The sequence below is a fragment of the Colobus angolensis genome, unplaced genomic scaffold, assembly GCF_000951035.1.
Source record: "Colobus angolensis palliatus isolate OR3802 unplaced genomic scaffold, Cang.pa_1.0 Scaffold411, whole genome shotgun sequence".
In the NCBI taxonomy this organism is placed as follows: domain Eukaryota; kingdom Metazoa; phylum Chordata; class Mammalia; order Primates; family Cercopithecidae; genus Colobus; species Colobus angolensis.
Genome location: NW_012117500.1, coordinates 123035 through 141880, shown reverse-complemented (window position 1 = coordinate 141880; position 18846 = coordinate 123035). Strand labels below are relative to the sequence as shown.

General features: G+C 36.8%; 1 protein-coding gene across 5 annotated transcripts in view; it reads right to left on the bottom strand.

Moving 5' to 3' along the window:
• The window catches only part of SLC4A7 (solute carrier family 4, sodium bicarbonate cotransporter, member 7), an 82210-nt gene that overhangs the window by 42099 nt on the left and 21265 nt on the right, over positions 1-18846 (bottom strand). For 2 of the 5 annotated variants that reach the window (XM_011956219.1, XM_011956221.1), the window contains 6 exons: positions 18091-18279; positions 15453-15824; positions 8502-8617; positions 6095-6252; positions 5176-5263; positions 3018-3164 (listed from right to left, as the gene is read on the bottom strand). In XM_011956219.1, the coding sequence (XP_011811609.1) occupies positions 3018-3164; positions 5176-5263; positions 6095-6252; positions 8502-8617; positions 15453-15824; positions 18091-18279 (1070 nt within the window). Of the gene's footprint in view, positions 1-3017; positions 3165-5175; positions 5264-6094; positions 6253-7289; positions 7350-8501; positions 8618-15452; positions 15825-18090; positions 18280-18846 lie in introns of all 5 variants that reach the window. The other 3 variants (XM_011956224.1, XM_011956222.1, XM_011956220.1) reach the window with 2 other exon arrangements.

Genomic DNA, 18846 nt, shown 5'->3' with positions numbered 1-18846 from the left:
AACCCTTCCTGCATTAAATCCTGGTGCTCATTAACCTTCCTTACTAATAAAAGTCTTCTGTAGCATTATTTCCAGAACAGGGTATTTTCATCTGCATTAAAAACCCGTTCAGGGGATTTTCTTAATAGGATCTGATCTGGGAACTCATCTGCTGCCTCCTGGAGGGCAGAAGCTGCTTCTCCAGTTATTTTGACATTTTTTAAGCCAAACTTCTTTCTAAAATTACCAAACCATCTTTGCTGGCACTAAATTCTCTGATCCTTCGCTTTTCTTTTGCTTTATGTTGTTGTAAAATGACTGCCTTTTCTTGGTCATATCAGAATCTATAGATATGTCTTTCTTATAGTAATCTGCACCCACATAAAAGTTGCATTTTCAATATGAGATAAAAAGGTATTTTGCAAAAAGCAAAAGTGTTCATGCCTGCTGGCATAGCTACAGTGACGACTTTATGTTTCCTTTTCTTTTTACAATGATCCTTACACTAGATTCATTTATTTTGAAATGGTAGGTAATGGCAGATGTCATTCTATGGTACATACCAAGCGAATCAACTTTGTCTTACATTTGCATGACTTTTCTCTGTTTCTTAGGAACACTTACTAGTAGCACTAATGGGACTTTGTATGAGTCCCATGTTGTTTTTCAAAACTTTCCAGCATTGCAGTAAACATGATGAAAAATATATGAGAACCTCATGATCACTTTTTAGGGTAAACAGAATTTACTGGAGAGACAAACTGCTGATGTGCAGACGATGAGCAACACACAACACTTTATGCTCGTTAACTTGCAATACTTGAGCTCACTGCAACAGCAACAGGCAGTAACTATGAAATTACAATATGACAGCGGTACAGTATTTACTATAGTTAATTTTATGCAGTCAGGATTTAATACTGCATCTTTACTTTTATTTACATTTCTCTCCACTGAGAATGGTGCCATGTACATTCTTAGTGTGTATAAGTTTTTGATAAATTTTAGCTTTTTAGAATAGATTTGTATATATTTTATGCTAATAAACTATTATTAAAGAAGACTAGTATGTACATATATTTTACGCATTCAGGAATACCTAATTAATCTTAATTTTTTGATATTTCTAGGCTATGAAGTTTGTATGCAAATTTTTTCAAATTATCAAAAACCTTTCCAATGTTTACTGAAAAAAATCCACATAATTAGAACTACACAGTTCAAACTCAAATTGTTCAAGGGTCAACTGTGTATGCATATATGCACATAAAAAATAACAAATAGCCTTCATTTCATATAAAAGCAACAAAGATACAATACTCATGAATATACTCATCAAGAAACATGTAAATTATAAGTAAGGAAAACTTGAAACATCCTTTAAGAAGACAAAAACTTGCTTGAAACAGAAAATCAACTGGTGAGAGACACTCCATGTTTTTGAAAAGAAAGACTCAAAGTCATGAAGACGTTAGTCTTCCTTCAATTCAATAAGAAATTTGTCACAACTTTTAAAAAACCATTACACATATTTCTGAATACAGAAAGCTGATTTTAAAGCCTACACAGAAAAATAAATACGCAAGATAGCCAAGAAAATTCAGAAAAACAAGAGTAAGAAGGAGAGCAAGAACACGTCTAGACCTACCAGATGTTAAAATATACCAAAAGGCTAAAAAATTGGAGTGTGAAATTGGTCCATGAATAGACAGACCAACAGAAAACAAAACAAAGTCCAAAACAGGCCTAGATGCAAATGGAATTTTAGTTAATAAAGGCAGCATCACCAACCAAGGGGAGTAATGTTTAGCTCTGTAATGAACAGGGAGAACTAGGCAGCAATTCAGAAAAAAGATGAAGCTGGGTCTATACCCACATAAAATATGCTATCAAAACTTCCAAAGGATCAATGAACAATTTAAATGTTAAAAAAGAAAAAAAAAAAAAAACATGCTGGTGGGGCAATGAACAAAAGATAATCAAGAATATTCAACCTCACTAATTATACAAATGCAAATTAAAACCTCATTATAAGGCCGGGAGCAGTGGCTCACGGCTGTAATCCTATAACTTTGGGAGGCTGAAGCAAGAGAATCACTAGAGCCCCAGGAGTTTGAGATCAGTCTGCACAACAAAGTGAGACACTATATCTACAAAGTATCAAAATATTAGCTGGGGCTTGTAGCATACACCTGCAGTCCAGGCTACATAGGAGGCTAAGGCAGGAGGTTTGCTTGAGCCCAGGAAACTGAGGCATGTTCACGACATTGCCTTCCAGTCTGGGTGACAGAGCAAGACCCTGTCCCATAAAAACTAAATTAAAAACCTCATTAAAATACTTAAAATAGGAAGATAAAGATACCTATTAGATTGACAAATATCCCAAGTTTGGCAACACACAGTGTCAGTGAGGATGTAGGGAAATAGGCCCTTTCATACATCACTGTGGGAGTCCAAAACAGTCCAGCTGATGGAAGGAATTCTAGTAATGTCTACTAAAATTATATATAAATTCCCCTTTGATCCAGCAATCCTGTTACTGGGGATCTATTCTACAGATACATCTGCACAAGACTAAAACAACATGTGATTACTGTCATGCATGGTTTGAAACAGCAAAAGAGTGATAGAACCCAGGAACAGAATAAACTATGGTACACTCATGCATAGAAGACAACAAAGCTGTGAAAAATTGAGTAAGGAATATTTTCATGATTTCTTACATCAGATCTCCTAGATATACTTTTATATGAAAAAAGCAAGGTACAGAACGGTATATGCAGTACATTAACTTTTGGTAAGAGAAACAAGACTACATGTTCATAGTTTCATAGTTTCAAGTACTGAATAAAAAATGAAAAGGATAAACAAAAAACTAGTAAAAATTGGTCCCCCCTAGGAGGTAAGTGTGGGGGTAAGAAGGTAAAAGGGACGAGGTGGGGATACAACTTCTCTGTTTTAGTTTTTGAATCATAGCTAATCAAAAATAATTTTATTAAAATAAAGTAAGTTACAGAAGAATAGCTCTGGATTCTTACCTGAGAAGGGACACTTTTTGGTGGTTCTATGCGTATAGAAGGATCCCACTCTCCTGGAGGTAGGACAGTTACTTGATCTAAAAATTCATCAATTCCAGATAAGAGGTCATTTCTGTCTTTTGCTTTATAAGCTACATCATGGAAGATCTAAGTAAAAAATATATTGAGTAAAAAGGTTTTAAAGCTGAAAAAAAAAAATTCTACACATAGTCCACTCTGGATATCATAAATAGCTTCGCAATAATCACCTAAACTCTTATCTCAGGCAGGTATTCAGCCCACCCCGGGTAACAACTATACAAGGTAATCCACTCAGTATTATCAGATGAATAACAACAACAAACAATGAAAGAGAACAGCTACATGTTTAGAACAATTTTTTAAAAATAAAATTTTGCCTGGGAAATAGTAATTGATTAGAAAATAAAACACTGTAGCATGTGGATATGCAAACAACTTTACTTAAATAGTTTATTTAATGATCAACAGCTACTGGCTAACTACTAACTGCTAAAATACAATTCTAAGCATTGTGGATAATGCAATGGTGACAGGTAAGGCAAGTTTCCCTATATATTCAATAACCTTTTTTTCTAGGAGGAAAGACAGTGAAACGTGTCATTAAATAATTATAGGTATTGACAGATGCTCTGATAAAAAGAACGTAGGGTATAGAGAGGGAAACTGATGGGAAAGAACAAAGTAGCCAGGAAAGTTCTCTTGAAGGAGGTAACTGACCAGGCACAGTGGCTCATGCCTGTAATTCCAGCACTTTGGGAGGCCCAGGTAGGCAGATCGCGTGAGGTCAAGAGTTTGAGACCAGCCTTGCCAAGTTAGTAACACCCCATCTCCACTAAAACTACAAAATTAGCCAGGCATGGTGGTGCACGCCTGTAATCCCAGTTACTCAAGAAGCTGACACAGGAGAACTGCGCCACCACGCCCAGCTAATTTTTGTATTTTTAGCAGAGATGGAGTTTCACCATGTTGGCCAGGCTGGTCTCAAACTCCCAACCTCAAGTGATCCACCCACCTCAACCTCCCAAAGTGCTGGGATTACAGGCGTGAGCCACTGCACCCAGCCAAAAGTTTAAATTTAAATTTCACTATATGATAGGAAGTCATTAATACCTTTGGACTAAGGAAATGATACATACAAATTTGCATGTTACTGAAAGTGCAGAGAAAAATACTATACAATAAAGACCCATAAAGGCTACCTGAATCCACAAATCAAAGGCTAAGCCAGAGAAATGGCAGTAGAGATGGAAAGAATGTGACAGATTAAATGCAAAACACATTGAAGAGGTAAAAAGAATCTGGTGACTGGCTGGTTGAAAGAGGACAGAAAAATGGGACAGGCACGGTGGCTCAGGCCTGTAATCCCAGCACTTTGGGAGGCCGAGGGGTGCGGATCATGAGGTCAGGAGATTGAGACCATCCTGGCCAAATGGTGAAATCCCGTCTCTACTAAAAATACAAAAAAATTAGCTGGACATGGTGGTGTGTGTCTGTAGTCCCAGCTACTCAGGAGGCTGAGGCAGGAGAATTGCAGTGAGCCGAGACTGCACCACTGCACTCCAGCCTGGCAACATAGTGAGACTTTGTCTCCACAAAATAAAAAAAGAGAGAGAAAGAAGAAGAAAAAAAAGAAAAATTAGGTCGGGTTCAGATATGGGGCATTTCAAATACCCTTGGGACACACAGCATTGATGTCTGGCAAGAATCTGATTACAAATCTCTCTTGAAAAGAAAGACAAGGTCCTGATTAATATGTAGGTTATCGTCAAAGATCAGGACCCCATATCAGAGAAATTTACAGGAAAAAAAATGTTCCAAGGAAAACCTAGAGAAATTATATCCTGAAATCCAGGATAAAAAAAAATCCCAAAATTTCAAAAGTTCAAGAAGGTAGTCAATAATTACAAATATTTAAAACAAAAAAAAATTTTTAAGTACCCACTGATCTTGAAAATAAAGGTCTTAAAAACCTAACCGAAGGCAAATAGCTGAGGTACGTAAATACAAGATAAAACAGTATACACAGCAAGGAAAAGTTTTAAAGCTTCATTATGAAAGAAAAGAGAACTATAATTTAATATATACTATATGCTGCATATCAGCGTATACTTCAAAGAGACTTGGGTATTTTGATTACCTCATCTGTCATGAGAGTGGCTATTGATCTTCCAATTTCATGGTACTGTGGTGCCTTGCCTGCTGGACCCAATAACAAAAACAAAAACCTGAGGAAATATGAAAATACAGATTTATAATAAACATCATACCCTCACAAATCTAGGCAATCATAAAAAAGAAACCATTCCAATATAAAGAAACAACACTCAGACATCTTTTCTACTCCCCCCCACCAATCACTGAAAAAAGATGGCAACCCCACCTGGACTAATTAGGAAATCACAGAACTAGGAAAAGCATCCATAATTAACTTTCTTCCAAACTCCTGACCTCAGGTGATCCACCCGCCTCGGCCTCCCAAAGTGCTGGGATTACAGGCGTGAGCCACTGCACCCAGCCGATATTTATTTTATTGTACTTTTTAGTTCCAAGAAGAAAATGATTTTATACCCTATTCATAGTGGTCTTATATTCAAAGTATTTGGTACAATGACTGAATATTAAATATTAAAATGAGCTTTTGGCTGGGCACAGTGGCTCACACCTGTAATCCCAATACTTTGGGAGGCCAAGACAGGCAGATCACTTAAGTAGGAGACTTAAGTAGGAGTTTGAGACCAGCTGGGACAATGGCAAAACACCGTATCTACTACAAATACAAAACTTAGCTGGGCGTGGTGCTGCACACCTGTGATCCAGGCTACTAGGGAGGCTGAGGCAGGAGAATCGCTTGAACCTGGGAGGTGGAGGTTGCAGTGAGCTGAAATTGTGCCACTGCACTCCAGCCTGGGTGACAAAGTGAGATTGTCTCAAAAATAAGATAAAATTAAATAAAATGAGCTTTTATTACATAAATCAACACACTTGTTCATTCACTGGATAAAAACCTGTAGATTTTGAAAATGCTTAGAGAATGTTACTTGGAACTAACTCTTTACCTGGTTGGAACAGGGACCTCAGTCAACCCTGTGAGGAGGACAGCAGGAGCCAGTCTCACAAATGCAATTATAGGCCTTTCCAAAAAGTCTACTTCGCCCACCAGGACGTTGGATGCCTCAGCACCCGTAGGAATTTTTCTCATGAAATTCATATCAACCTATTGACAAATAAAGAATAATTAAAATTAAGTTTCCGTGGTACTTGTAAGACTAGAGAGAAACAGGAAAGAAAAACTGCTTTATAAGACTACTATTTGCTAATCAAAACTTGTGATCTAATGAATGTTTAAAATGTCAAAATTTTCACAACTATAAAGAATGGAGTAGACAAATACAAAAGAGCAAGCAAACATATTTGAATCAATGCTACTGTTTTAACTGTCACAATCTTTACTACTTCAGAGATCTAAATTATCAAACATGAACTTGAGAAATTATTCAATGAATACTGCACTATTCATTAAAAACTATTAAGGACAAATATATAGCTCACAAACTAACAATGGTTCATGAAATTATACACAGTGCTAAAAAATATTCATGGTTTTATATTACTTAACCTTAGAAGTAAATGAATTGGATCCTTTACATTTTATGTAAAGTCCCCCTAAAAACAAACCAAAAAAGAACTCTGGGCATTCCCCAGTATTTTCATTAAGAGGAAAAAAATCATAACTTTTATTTTATTAGTAGTATTTTTGAGACAAGGTCTCACTCTATTGCCCAGGCTGAAGTGCAGTGGCAGGAACATAGCTCACTGTAAACTTCAAACTCCCGGACTTAAGCAGTCCTCGCACCTTGGCCTCCCAAGTAGCTGAGACTACAGGCATGCGCCACCATGCCCGGCTAATTTTTGTTGTTTTTTGTAGAAGTGTGGGGCTTGCTATATTGCCCAGGCTGGTCTTGAAGTCCTGGCCAAGTGATTCTCTTGCCTCAGCCTCCCAAAACACAGGGATTACAGACATGAACCACTGCGCCTGGCCCCTTGTTTTTATTTAAAACAAAAATCTACAGCCCTTACTGGTACAGATATATGATAATGATATAGTAGTAAAATTTAGTTTTCTGTGTATAATTACAAGGAAAAGGTTACACATGATATCAAACTATGTGAACTTCATTTATACGCAGTTTCACACAAGTCACTAAACAACCACTTACAGGGCTATCTATGAAAAATAAAACCAGCACTTACAGCGGGCCTCTTGAGTCCCACACCCAGTGTGCCACAACTACAGTGCCAGGAGGCAGACTCCTGCCCAACAGGAGACAAGGAGGTATACACAAAGATAGGCCAAGTAAAAAAAAGTAAGACTGTGACAGAGGAACAAAAATAAACGGCAACTGCCATGCCTAGAGGAACTCTATAATGTAAATTACATTAATTTATTCACTTAACAAGAAATAAATTGCAATTTTGCTACTGAGTACTTTGCACTATCTGAAATAACGTGAGCACCAGTAAAATATGATCAGGATAGGTCAGAAAAATTTAAAATACAATAGCCTTTCTGCACAGCCAATGTCCGTAATGCAAGGCGTCCTATAGTTTTAGACTACAACACTCAACAAAGCTATAATGCAAACCATTTAAACTCCTTTTCTGTAAAATATATCTTGTAGACATTTCATCAAAGAATAAAAGGCTTAAGAAATGAAAACTGCTTGACATAATTACATTTATTAAAAAGTCTTATACTGGATACAAAAATATTAAAATACCATGAGCATCCACCTATAGCAAATTAATATTACTAAAAAATTAGTGGCTAGATAAAATCAATTGTTCGTAAGCAATACTCATAAAGTACATTTTAAATTCAGTTATAATTTGAACTTATTAGTCTTTTATCCTGTTCTTTTAAATTAAGGTTTATCTATTTCAACAAAATACTCATTTACCAAAATTTAAAAAATCATAGTTCACACAGGTATTTTTTTAAAATCCATGCCTTTACCTACCCATGGGGAAGCACCAACATGTTTCTCAGTGACATTCCAAAAGTACTAACACCATAAGACAGTAATTCTGGGATCGCATTACAGCCCTCCCAGAATTAACCTTTTAGCGGTGGTAGCTCCAGAACAAATGACTGTAGTTCACAAAGTACTAACGTTTCACGGTATCTATGGATAGGTGTGGATGGAAATATCGTATTACTCACATACTCTTTTTCAGAATTTCTAACACTAGTAACGGTGTAAAGTTACTCAAGTACTCACAGGTTAACTGTAACCCTTCTCACAGTTGTTTACATTAAATTAACATATCACAGACATCACATGCAGGTTTGTAAGCACCAGTCTACTAAAAAATTACTATAATCAATGTTAATAAAGCCACAAGTTACTACTTAGTTTCTCATTAAGAATAATTGTGAGAATTTTCAGTTAATGATAGAATTACCTTGCTGAAGTCAACAGTACTATTTTCTCTGCTTCCACCACTTCCATTACCTTTAATTTCTCCACTTTTACTATTGTCCAAGTTTCCAGGAGCAGACTGGGGAGAGGCCAAAATACCTATGTTTAAAGACAAATTCCAAATTAGTAAGAAGAAAATTTACTTTGCAACCTGACTCTGCTCACATTCTGAAAGTGATGATTTATTAATATAATAAAAGCAAATATGCAAGGTTAAAAAAAAAAGTGCCCTGTGTTAGTAACATACCAGCAAAACTAGAACAATGTTTTAAGCAATAATACAGCTACACATTTTAATATTTAAAATAATACAATTAGAATTTACAAAAACTGTGGCCTTTTGCAAAAAGAAAAAAAAACGTGAGTTGATGTGAACCACAAAAGATAGAAGACCTGAGTCTGATTACCATTAAAAATACTTAGGGAATATACTTTTAATTATCACAAACATGTGAAATGCATGGAGCTTAATGAAGCCTAGCTACACTTAGCATGCGTTCAACAATAAATTCTCTGACAAACCCTAAGTGTAACTCAGAAAAAAGCTACACTAAATAAATGCAGGTTGAATTAACATAATCTCCAATAATCAGAAGTTTCCTCAAGACTTTTCATTTTTCTTTGGTAACATTTATGTCTATAATACCTATTGTCATTACTCTTAAGAAATCCAACTTTAAAATATAATAAGTTTTTTACAATGAAATTGGCAGAGTAAGGGTTTTATAACCAAAGAGATCTGTGTTTAAATTACGCACTCTCTGCCACTTTGTATCCATGTGACTGTAAGCAACTCACTCCATCTCTAAAAGTCAGACAAACTCATAAAAATAGCTTATTTGGATTAGATATAATAGTTATTTGAATTGCAAAGGACAGACACATATTGAAGCATTAGTATATTCATTTCAAAACTGACATTCAACACCAACATTTCACAATAATAAAATAAAAACACTGCTTAATATGAGACTAACCATTAACACTATGAATTCTAATTCTGCAAAAAAAGTTAAAATTAAAAAAATTTTAAATTCAGCCAGGTGTGGTGGCTCACACCTATAATCCCAGCACTCTGGGAGGCCAAGGTGGGTGGATCACCTGAGGTCAGGAGTTCAAGACCAGTCTAGCCAACATGGTGAAACCCTATCTCTACTAAAAATACAAAATTAGTTGGGCATGGTGGCATGTGCCTGTATTTGGGAGGCTGAGGCAGGAGAACTGATTGAACCCAGGAGGCGGAGGTTGCAGTGAACCAATATTGCATCATTGCAATCCAGCCTGGGCAACGAGACAGAAACTCCGTCTTTAAAAGAAAAAAAAAAAAAAAAAAAAATAGGGCCAGGCGCTGTGGCTCACGCCTTGTAATCTCAGCACTTTGGGAGGCCAAGGCAGGCAGATCACCACCTGAGGTCAGGAGTTTGAGACCAGCCTGACCAACATGGAGAAACACCCTCTCTACTAAAACTACAAAATTAGTCAGGTGTGGTAGAGCATGCCTGTAATCCCAGATACTCGGGAGGCTGAGGCAAGAGAACTGCTTGAACCCAGGAGGCAGAGGTTGCAGTGAGCCGAGATTGTGCCACTGCACTCCAGCCTGGCCAACAAGAGCAAAACTCTGTCTCAAAAAAAAAAAAAAAAATTTAAATTCAAGTACACTACACAGACTTCTACTATTAGGTTGGTGCAATTTCCTTTGCTCCAACCTAACATTAAATGCATCTCATTTTTTCAAAACATCCAAGATTTTCTAGTGCAAGAATATAGACTAATAATTCATAAGACACTGAATATTATAGCAGGAAAAGGTACTGACATACAACAGACTTGACTTTTTGTCTTAACTGTCCCATGCACAGCAACACATGCAAGTTCAGTTAAAATCTGTTCTGTGATTAGACTCTATAAGCTCCGAAGATGTATTGGTAATCAAGCTCCAGAATTTAAAGTACATCAGATATACTTGACACATCTAAAGGAGTTTTCACTTTTGTAAAACAGAATATACTATAACCAGCGAATACTGAAACTAAGTCTTCTGGGTTTATGGCTTACGTTTAATGACAGAGACTTCCCTGTAAATACCTAAACTACAAAGTTGATGTGATGCAAAATCTTAATTTGCAATCTATTTAGCCATGTGCTTATTTTCTGGAAAAGTTAAACAATTCTGAAATAAAAATGTTTTCCCAAGCCTTAACTCATTTCTTACAATCTTAGCTTGGCACACCAAGAAGATTCCTCTTCTTTGACCTTTGTCCCTAAGCTTCCAGAAGAGTCCCTGCCTTGCTCAAGAGACAAAAAGTTAACTAGTATTTTTCAGTGACTTCCAACTACTTCCACACAAGAAAACTGAGAATACCATTAGGCCCTGGTGGCAAATAGAGCTGAGCATGACATACTTCCAAAGGCTAAATGTATTCCACCTGTGTATGTATAATTAAAAGCATACATAACGCACAGTTTTCCAGAATAGTCCTAGCTGCCAGATTTGAGGGAGAAAAGTGCAATGATGAGAAGGCCCTGAGAAAAAGTAAGGCTACCTCAGCAATGAGAGGAAGAAATAATGAAGAACTCAACACAGACAAAATTAGCAGGTATAACCTGAAGTCACATGGCTAACCTGGTCATCTTAAAAACCGTCCCTTTTTCAAAACTGGCACGCCAGATGCATGCTAGGGTTCTTCATCATTATGATTTGTGTAGTCTTTCCCAACCTCAGCTAAACTAAAACTGTTTGCTCAATCAGTCAATCTCCCTACTCCTATAATAAATTCCTAGGATTCAGAATTAAATGAACAAATCACCAAAAAATAAAGCTATCATTAGCACAAACACAGAAGGACTATACTACTTTGCTTTAAGGAAAAAAAACTGTATGCATAAGTAAATCAAAGATATCAACATTTTCTGTCATTAAAAATTTGAAAGTGAGGTCGTTAGAGCAATGGTGCCCAACCAGGAAAGATTATGACCCCCAAGGAACTTGTGGCAATGTCTGGAGACATACTCGGTTGTCACAACTTGGGGGTGCTACAGGCAGCTAGCCAAGGATACTGCTAAACATCCTATAAAGCATAGGACTGCTCCCCTGCCACCCGACCACCCAGCCAAGAATCATCCAGCCCAAAATGTGGATAGTGCTGAGACTCAGAACCACTATGTTAGAAAAAGGTATTTACAAGTACTAAAAATAAATTCACTTCTTTCTTTTTTTTTCTTTCCCTAGAGATGAGGGTCTCACTATGAACTCCTGGCCTCAAGTGATCCTCCCTTCTTGACCTTCTAAAGTGCTGAGATTACAGGCATGAGCTACCCATGCCCAGCCACAAGTTATATACATATTAATTTATATAATTTATTTATAATTTTATACATATAACTTTTATACATATAATTATCTTCTAAAAAGTAACTAATGGGAAATACCACTTTTTTATTATAGGTATGCGCAAATTATGACTCCACGACACAAAAATCCATGCTGTTAGTCACTTAAGACATAATGATGCTGAGGCCACTTTCTTCCACTAAGACAGTACCAGACATCAAGGAAACTCCATTAGAGTTTCTAGGTGCTTTAAGCACCAAAGGTAACTGAACAGGGAATAATGTGTAGCTGTCCCTATTATTGTTCCTCAGCAATTACATACTATCTACAGTTGTCTTTTTAACCATAATTCTTGTCTTTAGAAATTCCCTGTCTCCTCTCCATTCTAATTTCTTCTGTTCAAAAACGCTGATAAATCTCATCACAAAAACTCATGGGAAAAAAATGTATGTTCAATTCTCAGTTAATTTATCCCCTTAACATGGCCTAAGAAGCCAATGTGAACCCACCTCCCCCTTTCCTCCCATATAAAATTTATAGTTCCTAATCATTTATAACACAGAAGCTGGTAAAACAAGAAGTGTTCGTTGTTACTGATCAATGCAATATGGGAAAAAATGGAAGGAAGTAGCTTTTAAAATCACTTTTGTTCAAGGAAAAATAGTAAATCTTAGTTCTTAAGATTAGAATGCTGATTACTTCTGAATAATTATTTATAGGGTTGTTTTCCTCTTTTATGTTGTTACTTTATCATTAAATTTTATCTTTTTCATGAACTGATAAAGTTCACAATGAAATACTCTACTACAGATTTTGTTGTAAGTGGACCTGAGTTCAAATCCCTGCTCTGGCTAATCTTAACATCTCCAAGTCTTTCTTCACTGAAAAACAGGAGTAACACCAACCTCATCAAATCGTTACAAGAATTAGAAATATGATATTTGAAAAACACTTATCACTGTATCTGGAACAAAGTATAAAACAATGGCAGCCATACTACTATTTTAACTAATGTCATAATGATTTAGCCATGAAGCTTCTATTTGTACTTTTAAAAGTATATCCTTTTTTTGCAACTACAATGAGCTCTGGCTAAATGTAATTGGTGTGTTTCCAAAAGCCAACAGAAAGAGAGGTTTACTTCATAATGATAGGAACACAAGGATTTCCAGTCAGAGGATTTAGGCTATCAGTCACCAGTTGTATGATGCAGGGGAAGATAACTAACTTTTCTAAGTTTCTGAAAATGGGTGTGTCCATCTAATTTACACATATTTGTATACACATTAAAAATAGGCTAATTTAGGCCGGGTGCGGTGGCTCAAGCCTGTAATCCCAGCACTTTGGGAGGCCGAGACGGGCGGATCACGAGGTCAGGAGTTCGAGACCATCCTGGCTAACACGGTGAAACCCCATCTTTACTAAAAAAAAATACAAAAAGCTAGCCAGGCGAGGTAGCTGGCACCTGTAGTCCCAGCTACTTGGGAGGCTGAGGCAGGAGAATGGCGTGAACCCGGGAGGCAGAGCTTGCAGTGAGCTGAGATCTGGCCACTGCACTCCAGCCCGGGCGACAGAGTGAGACTCCGTCTCAAAAAAAAAAAAAAAGGCTAATTTAATAACCAAGCTACAACTGAAGTGTTGGATGTTATCAGTATTTTGGAGAAATGTGATAATACTTATGTGATTAAAACCAATGGTTAGTATTAGTATCCATCACATTGAGGCTTAGCTGAAATAGTAAAAAAAAAAGTCACTAAAATATACTTATTTTATATTAATTAGGTAGAAAGATATATGTACAAATGTACAGGTAGTCAATATAAGGATAAGCCAAATTTTCATACTTTATAGCCCTTAAGTTATAGGCTGGGCATGGTGGCTCACACCTGTAATCCCAGTACTTTGGGAGGCTAAGGTGAGTGGATCATTTGAGGTCAGGAGTTCAAGACTAGCCTAGTCAACATGGTGAAACCCCGTCTCTACTAAAAATACAAAAATTATCCAGGTGGTAGTGGCACGCACCTCTAATCCCAGCTACTGAGGAGGTTGAGGTAGGAGAATTATTTGAACCCAGGAGGCGAAGGGTGCAGTGAGCCAAGATGGTGCTACTGCACTCCAGTCTGGGCAACAGAGTGAGAACCTGTCTCCCCTCCATCCCCCCACCCCCCAAAAAAAGTCTAAAATGTACTACATTCTTTGGAGAAAAGCATTAAATAGAAAAAAAGATATGGCTGGGCTTGATGACTCACACCTATAATCCCAGCATTTTGAGAGGATAAGGCAGGAGGACTGCTTGAGGCCAGGAGTTGAAGACCAGCCTGGGCAACACAGCAAGATCCTATCTCTACAAAAAAAAATTAGCCAGATGTTGTGGTATGTGCCTGTAGTCTCAGCTACTCAGAACGCTAAGTCAGGAGGATTGCTTGATCCCAGGAGTTCAAGGCTGCAGTGAGCTATGACTGTGAAACTGCACTCCAGCCTGAGTGACAGAGTATGACTCTACCCTATTTAAGGCACATCACTTCACTATAATTTATTTGTATGTGTTCATTCACCTTATGAGTCAACTGCATGCACACACACACACACACACACACACACACACACAAGACCAAGCTACCAAGGCGGGACGCAGTGGCTCACACCTGTAATCTCGGCACCTTGGGAGGCCAAGGTGTGTGGATCACTTGAGCCCAGGAGTTCGAGACCAGCCTGGGCAACACGGTGAGACCTGGTCTCTACAAAAATTAACCAGGCATGGTGACATGCCCCTGTGGTCCCAGTTAATTGGGAAGCTGAGGCAGGAGGATTGCTTGAGTCCAGGAGATAGAGGTTGCAGTGAGCTGAGATCATTCCAGCCTCCAGAGCAAGACCCTGTCTCCAAAAAAAAAAGAAAAGGAAAGAAAATTACCAATCTAAAAAAAGTCCACCCAGCCTGACCAACATGGTAAAAACCTGTCTCTATACAAAAAATACAAAAATTAGCCAGGTGTGGTGGCTCACACCTGTAGTCCCAGCTACTCAGGAGGCTGAGGCATGAGAATCACTTGAACCCGGGTGGCAGAGGTTGCAGTGAGCTGAGATTGCGCCACTGCACTCCAGCCTGGGCAACAGAGTGAGACTCAGTCTAAAAAAATAAAATAAATACATCCATAAATAAATATTAAAAAGTTCATGGCAAATTAAAACATTATAAAAAAGTCTATGTTTTACTGAAGTGTTCAAATGCCTTGACCTCTAAATCTAAGTGAAACTTTTTAAAAAGGCCTTAAATTATGTGTAGTCTTCTTTGTAGTCTTTTTGTAACTCAAATTTTTAATAATCTTACTCTTTTTTATTAGGTTGGTGCAAAAGTAATTGAGTTCTTGCCACTGAAAGTAATGTTTGCCATTGAAAGTGAAGCAAACTTTCAATGGCAAAAACCACAATTACTTTTGCACCAACCTAACACAATATACCATAAAGAAAAAAAACATGCAGAAGTCAAAAATAAATTATAAGCATTATCTACATATGCTGCTTAAGCTATGTGCTAAAAGGCATTCCAAGTGCAAGTGACTCAGAGGCAGAAAGCACCACACATGGAGGATTTTGGATAGTTGCCTGGAGTTAAGTCAACATTTTCCTCATTCTTCTGCTCCTCGCCTTTCAGCGCTGCTTCTAAGTCTTCCTCGGGCGGATGAATTACTACTGTGGGAATATCATCACTGGCAGGTGAAACCAGTAGTTCTGGGGCCTGAAGCTGACTCTGTTGGGAACTTCTGGAGGTCAGGCGGCTGATGCTAGGGCTAGGAGGAGGACTGTTTTGAGGGGTGGGTACTGGGGTTGTACACCTTGAGCCTGCAGGGGTTCCAGCTCTTGAAGAAGGAAGAAGATGACCGAGAAGAAGAGATAAAGGTGATTCTCCTCTCAATGAAAGGTTTGAGGCAGACAGACCTGTTCGCAAAGAGTGGCGGGAGGCTGAAAGGCCTTCCCCTGAGATAAAACAAATAAATGAAAAATTATGAAGTTCATTGCAGAAGGCAAATAGAGACATCAAAAAAAAAAAATCAGTTTACACTATAAATCGCATACTTCAAAGGCCCAAAATTTCAAAGTCATGTTGTGATGGTTAGCATGTCAATTGGGTTTTTACACATTAGAAAGTCACTAAAAAGTTGCTTAAAACTGTAATTAGTTCTCAGAACATACAAAAAAAAAATTGTTAATGATAGATGGTGGGGGCAATATCCTGTTAGAAATCAGAATGACCAATAGCATGGCATTTTTTATAATGATAATATCAATACAAAGTCAATGCTTAAACAATAAATAGCAAATGAAAATATGTAATACAAAATTAATATAACAGAACTCAAACCAAAAACAACCAAAAGTAATAGCTTATATTTAGCGTATTTTTCCTATATTTTACCAAACAGCTATGAGATAATTATGTCTTAGAGAAAAAGTCCATGTTAATATTAAGTAATAATTTCTAACTTAAAAGTGATATTAAATATTTATAATATTAAGTCAGTAAGACACCATATACAGGTGGTGCTGCTCTCAAGTTTGTAAAAAAAAAAAGGCAAATAACAGAAATTTTGTAATAAGAGAACCACAATGTCAATTTTAAAGGATACATATTCTTGAGCTCTCTAAAAGTATTAATAAATGTCCTAAAGTATGCTTCTCACTTCTAATATGTAGCAGATACATTAAAACAAATACATATAATTTTTTATTTCACTAGCTAAGAGTAGAGTACTTCTCACCAACAGCAATATGGCAGTAGGTCTAAAATATTTCAAAAGATCATACATACTTATAATTAAACCCCTCATATTTCTACTAAGTATATCTTAAAATAATAACATTCTCTATGAAAAACATGCAAATACAATAATCAATTCCATACGGCCTAAGTAATCAAAGTTACATGCTCAAGGGTTTTCAGAAATATTTAAAGGTTAAACTATAATCCATTAGAAAACACCATTTAAACAACAAGCTACATGCAGGAAAAACTCAAATTGTAACTATATTTCAACAAAAGAACATGCTAAAACGGCATTTAAAAGAAAACAGCCAATGTTTTATGATGACCAAATTACAACTGGACAATAAAGAGGAACTAATGCATATGTAAAGATTAAATAGGGTCCCTCTGGATAAAAGAACTTCACCAAAGGAGAAAATATAAAAAACAAATAAAAGACAAAAAAAGAGAGTTAAAATGCACTATACATGGCTTGCTTTTACATTGAATTCTGGTCCGTAAGAGATATTCTTTTACTCTTAAAATTGTTTAAATACACCATGACATAATTTTAAATGGATTAAAAAGGGTTTTCATGGCCAAGTGGAAGATACAAAAGATGATTATTGCCAACTTTAGATATATTAGACCCTATCACCTATGTTTGCTTGTTGGTAGAACACTTCAAAGTCATACTATTATTTAAGGGATAAAAAAGATGAGCAGGCACCGTGTCCCATACTCCACTAGTCCTCATTGTAATCCTCACAAGCTTTGGGTAATAGTAGCAGCTTACAGCAACTGCTGGAGGCTATAGTACCTCATAAGCCACTCCAATCCTTTGCACCCGGGTTTTCCAGACTCACTGTCATCAGAGTTCTCAACCCTACTGATGCATTCCTCTGTTTTACACAGAAGAAAATGAGGAAAGGCAAAACCTCCAGGTGTGCCAGTATTAGGACACTGACAGAGGTAAACAACTGTAAAAACACTGTCTTCCCCCATGCCACACAACCTGCCTGTAACCTAAGAATGAGAGTGGAAAGGCGGAATATGTAGACCTGGGTCTGAGCCATTCTCAATGGATTAGAAGACACCAACTAGGTCACCCTTAGTGTAAGACTGCAACAGTCATAAAAGCCTTTCACAAGTTGTACAAATAAAGAGCCGTGAAATCAGCAAACCAATCCAAAAACACTTGTTTATACCAGCAAACCAAGTATATTCAGGAGGAAAAAAAAAGTAGGAAAAATCTAAAATAAAGGTTCAAACCCAAGATTTAGAATTTCGAAAATGTAAAATTAAAAATTATAGGTCATAATTTACGCCTCTTTAATTAATTATACGAGAGGCCTTGAAAAGAAACAAAGCAGGAAGGAGAAATAATTCAGAGGTAGGTATAGTGAGTGTTTAAAGATCCCCAAATGTTAATCGTAATGTTCTGGAAAGCTGTTACAGTAGAAGTGTTAGCAAAAAATTGGATGCCACAACTTATCTCACCATTCCTTTCAAGCAAGTGAGGGTCAGAATGTTTCTTGCCTATATCTGCAAAAGATCGAACAAGGGGAATCCGACTGGTGAATCTTTTCTCATTCTGATGATGATGTCTCTTCAGAAGAGCTTCTCTGACATTCTCTCGTATAGACTCGTCTAATTGGCCAGAAGCTATCATGTTGTCTAATACCATATCTATTCAATGAAAAAAAATAAATTACTTAACACTCAGATGACCATAAAATAAAGGAATAAATAAACTGTGAGTGAAATCTTATGACAAAAATTAGAATCTTAAGTAACTCTAGAAAGTTTTATTGTCACTATTAAATAATCAATGCATAAATGAATATTATCCATCCAATAAAAAGGAATTACAAAGACTCCCTTATTTTAATAAATACTATTAATTATAAAGAGGCTAGTATTATATACTAATAGCCTTCCTATAGCTGAAAGTGCTTTCCTGTATGAATACAATAAATTCTATTAAGCTGAATATTCAATAATACTGCCTTCCTAAGATGTAAAGGTATTTTATTGCCAAACCACGTATTCTCCCCCAAAACTGTTCCAGCAGATGAATATCACGACCCACTCAGTCATTAACTGTTCACTGAGTGTCCGCTATGTGTTAGGAATACAGCAGTTTAACAATATCAAAACAGAGCCAAGTTTCTGCTCTCTTCAAGAGGTAGAGAAACCAACATACAAATAGATAAAACGTCATGAGGTTGTAAGTTCTAGGAAGAGGAGTAAAAT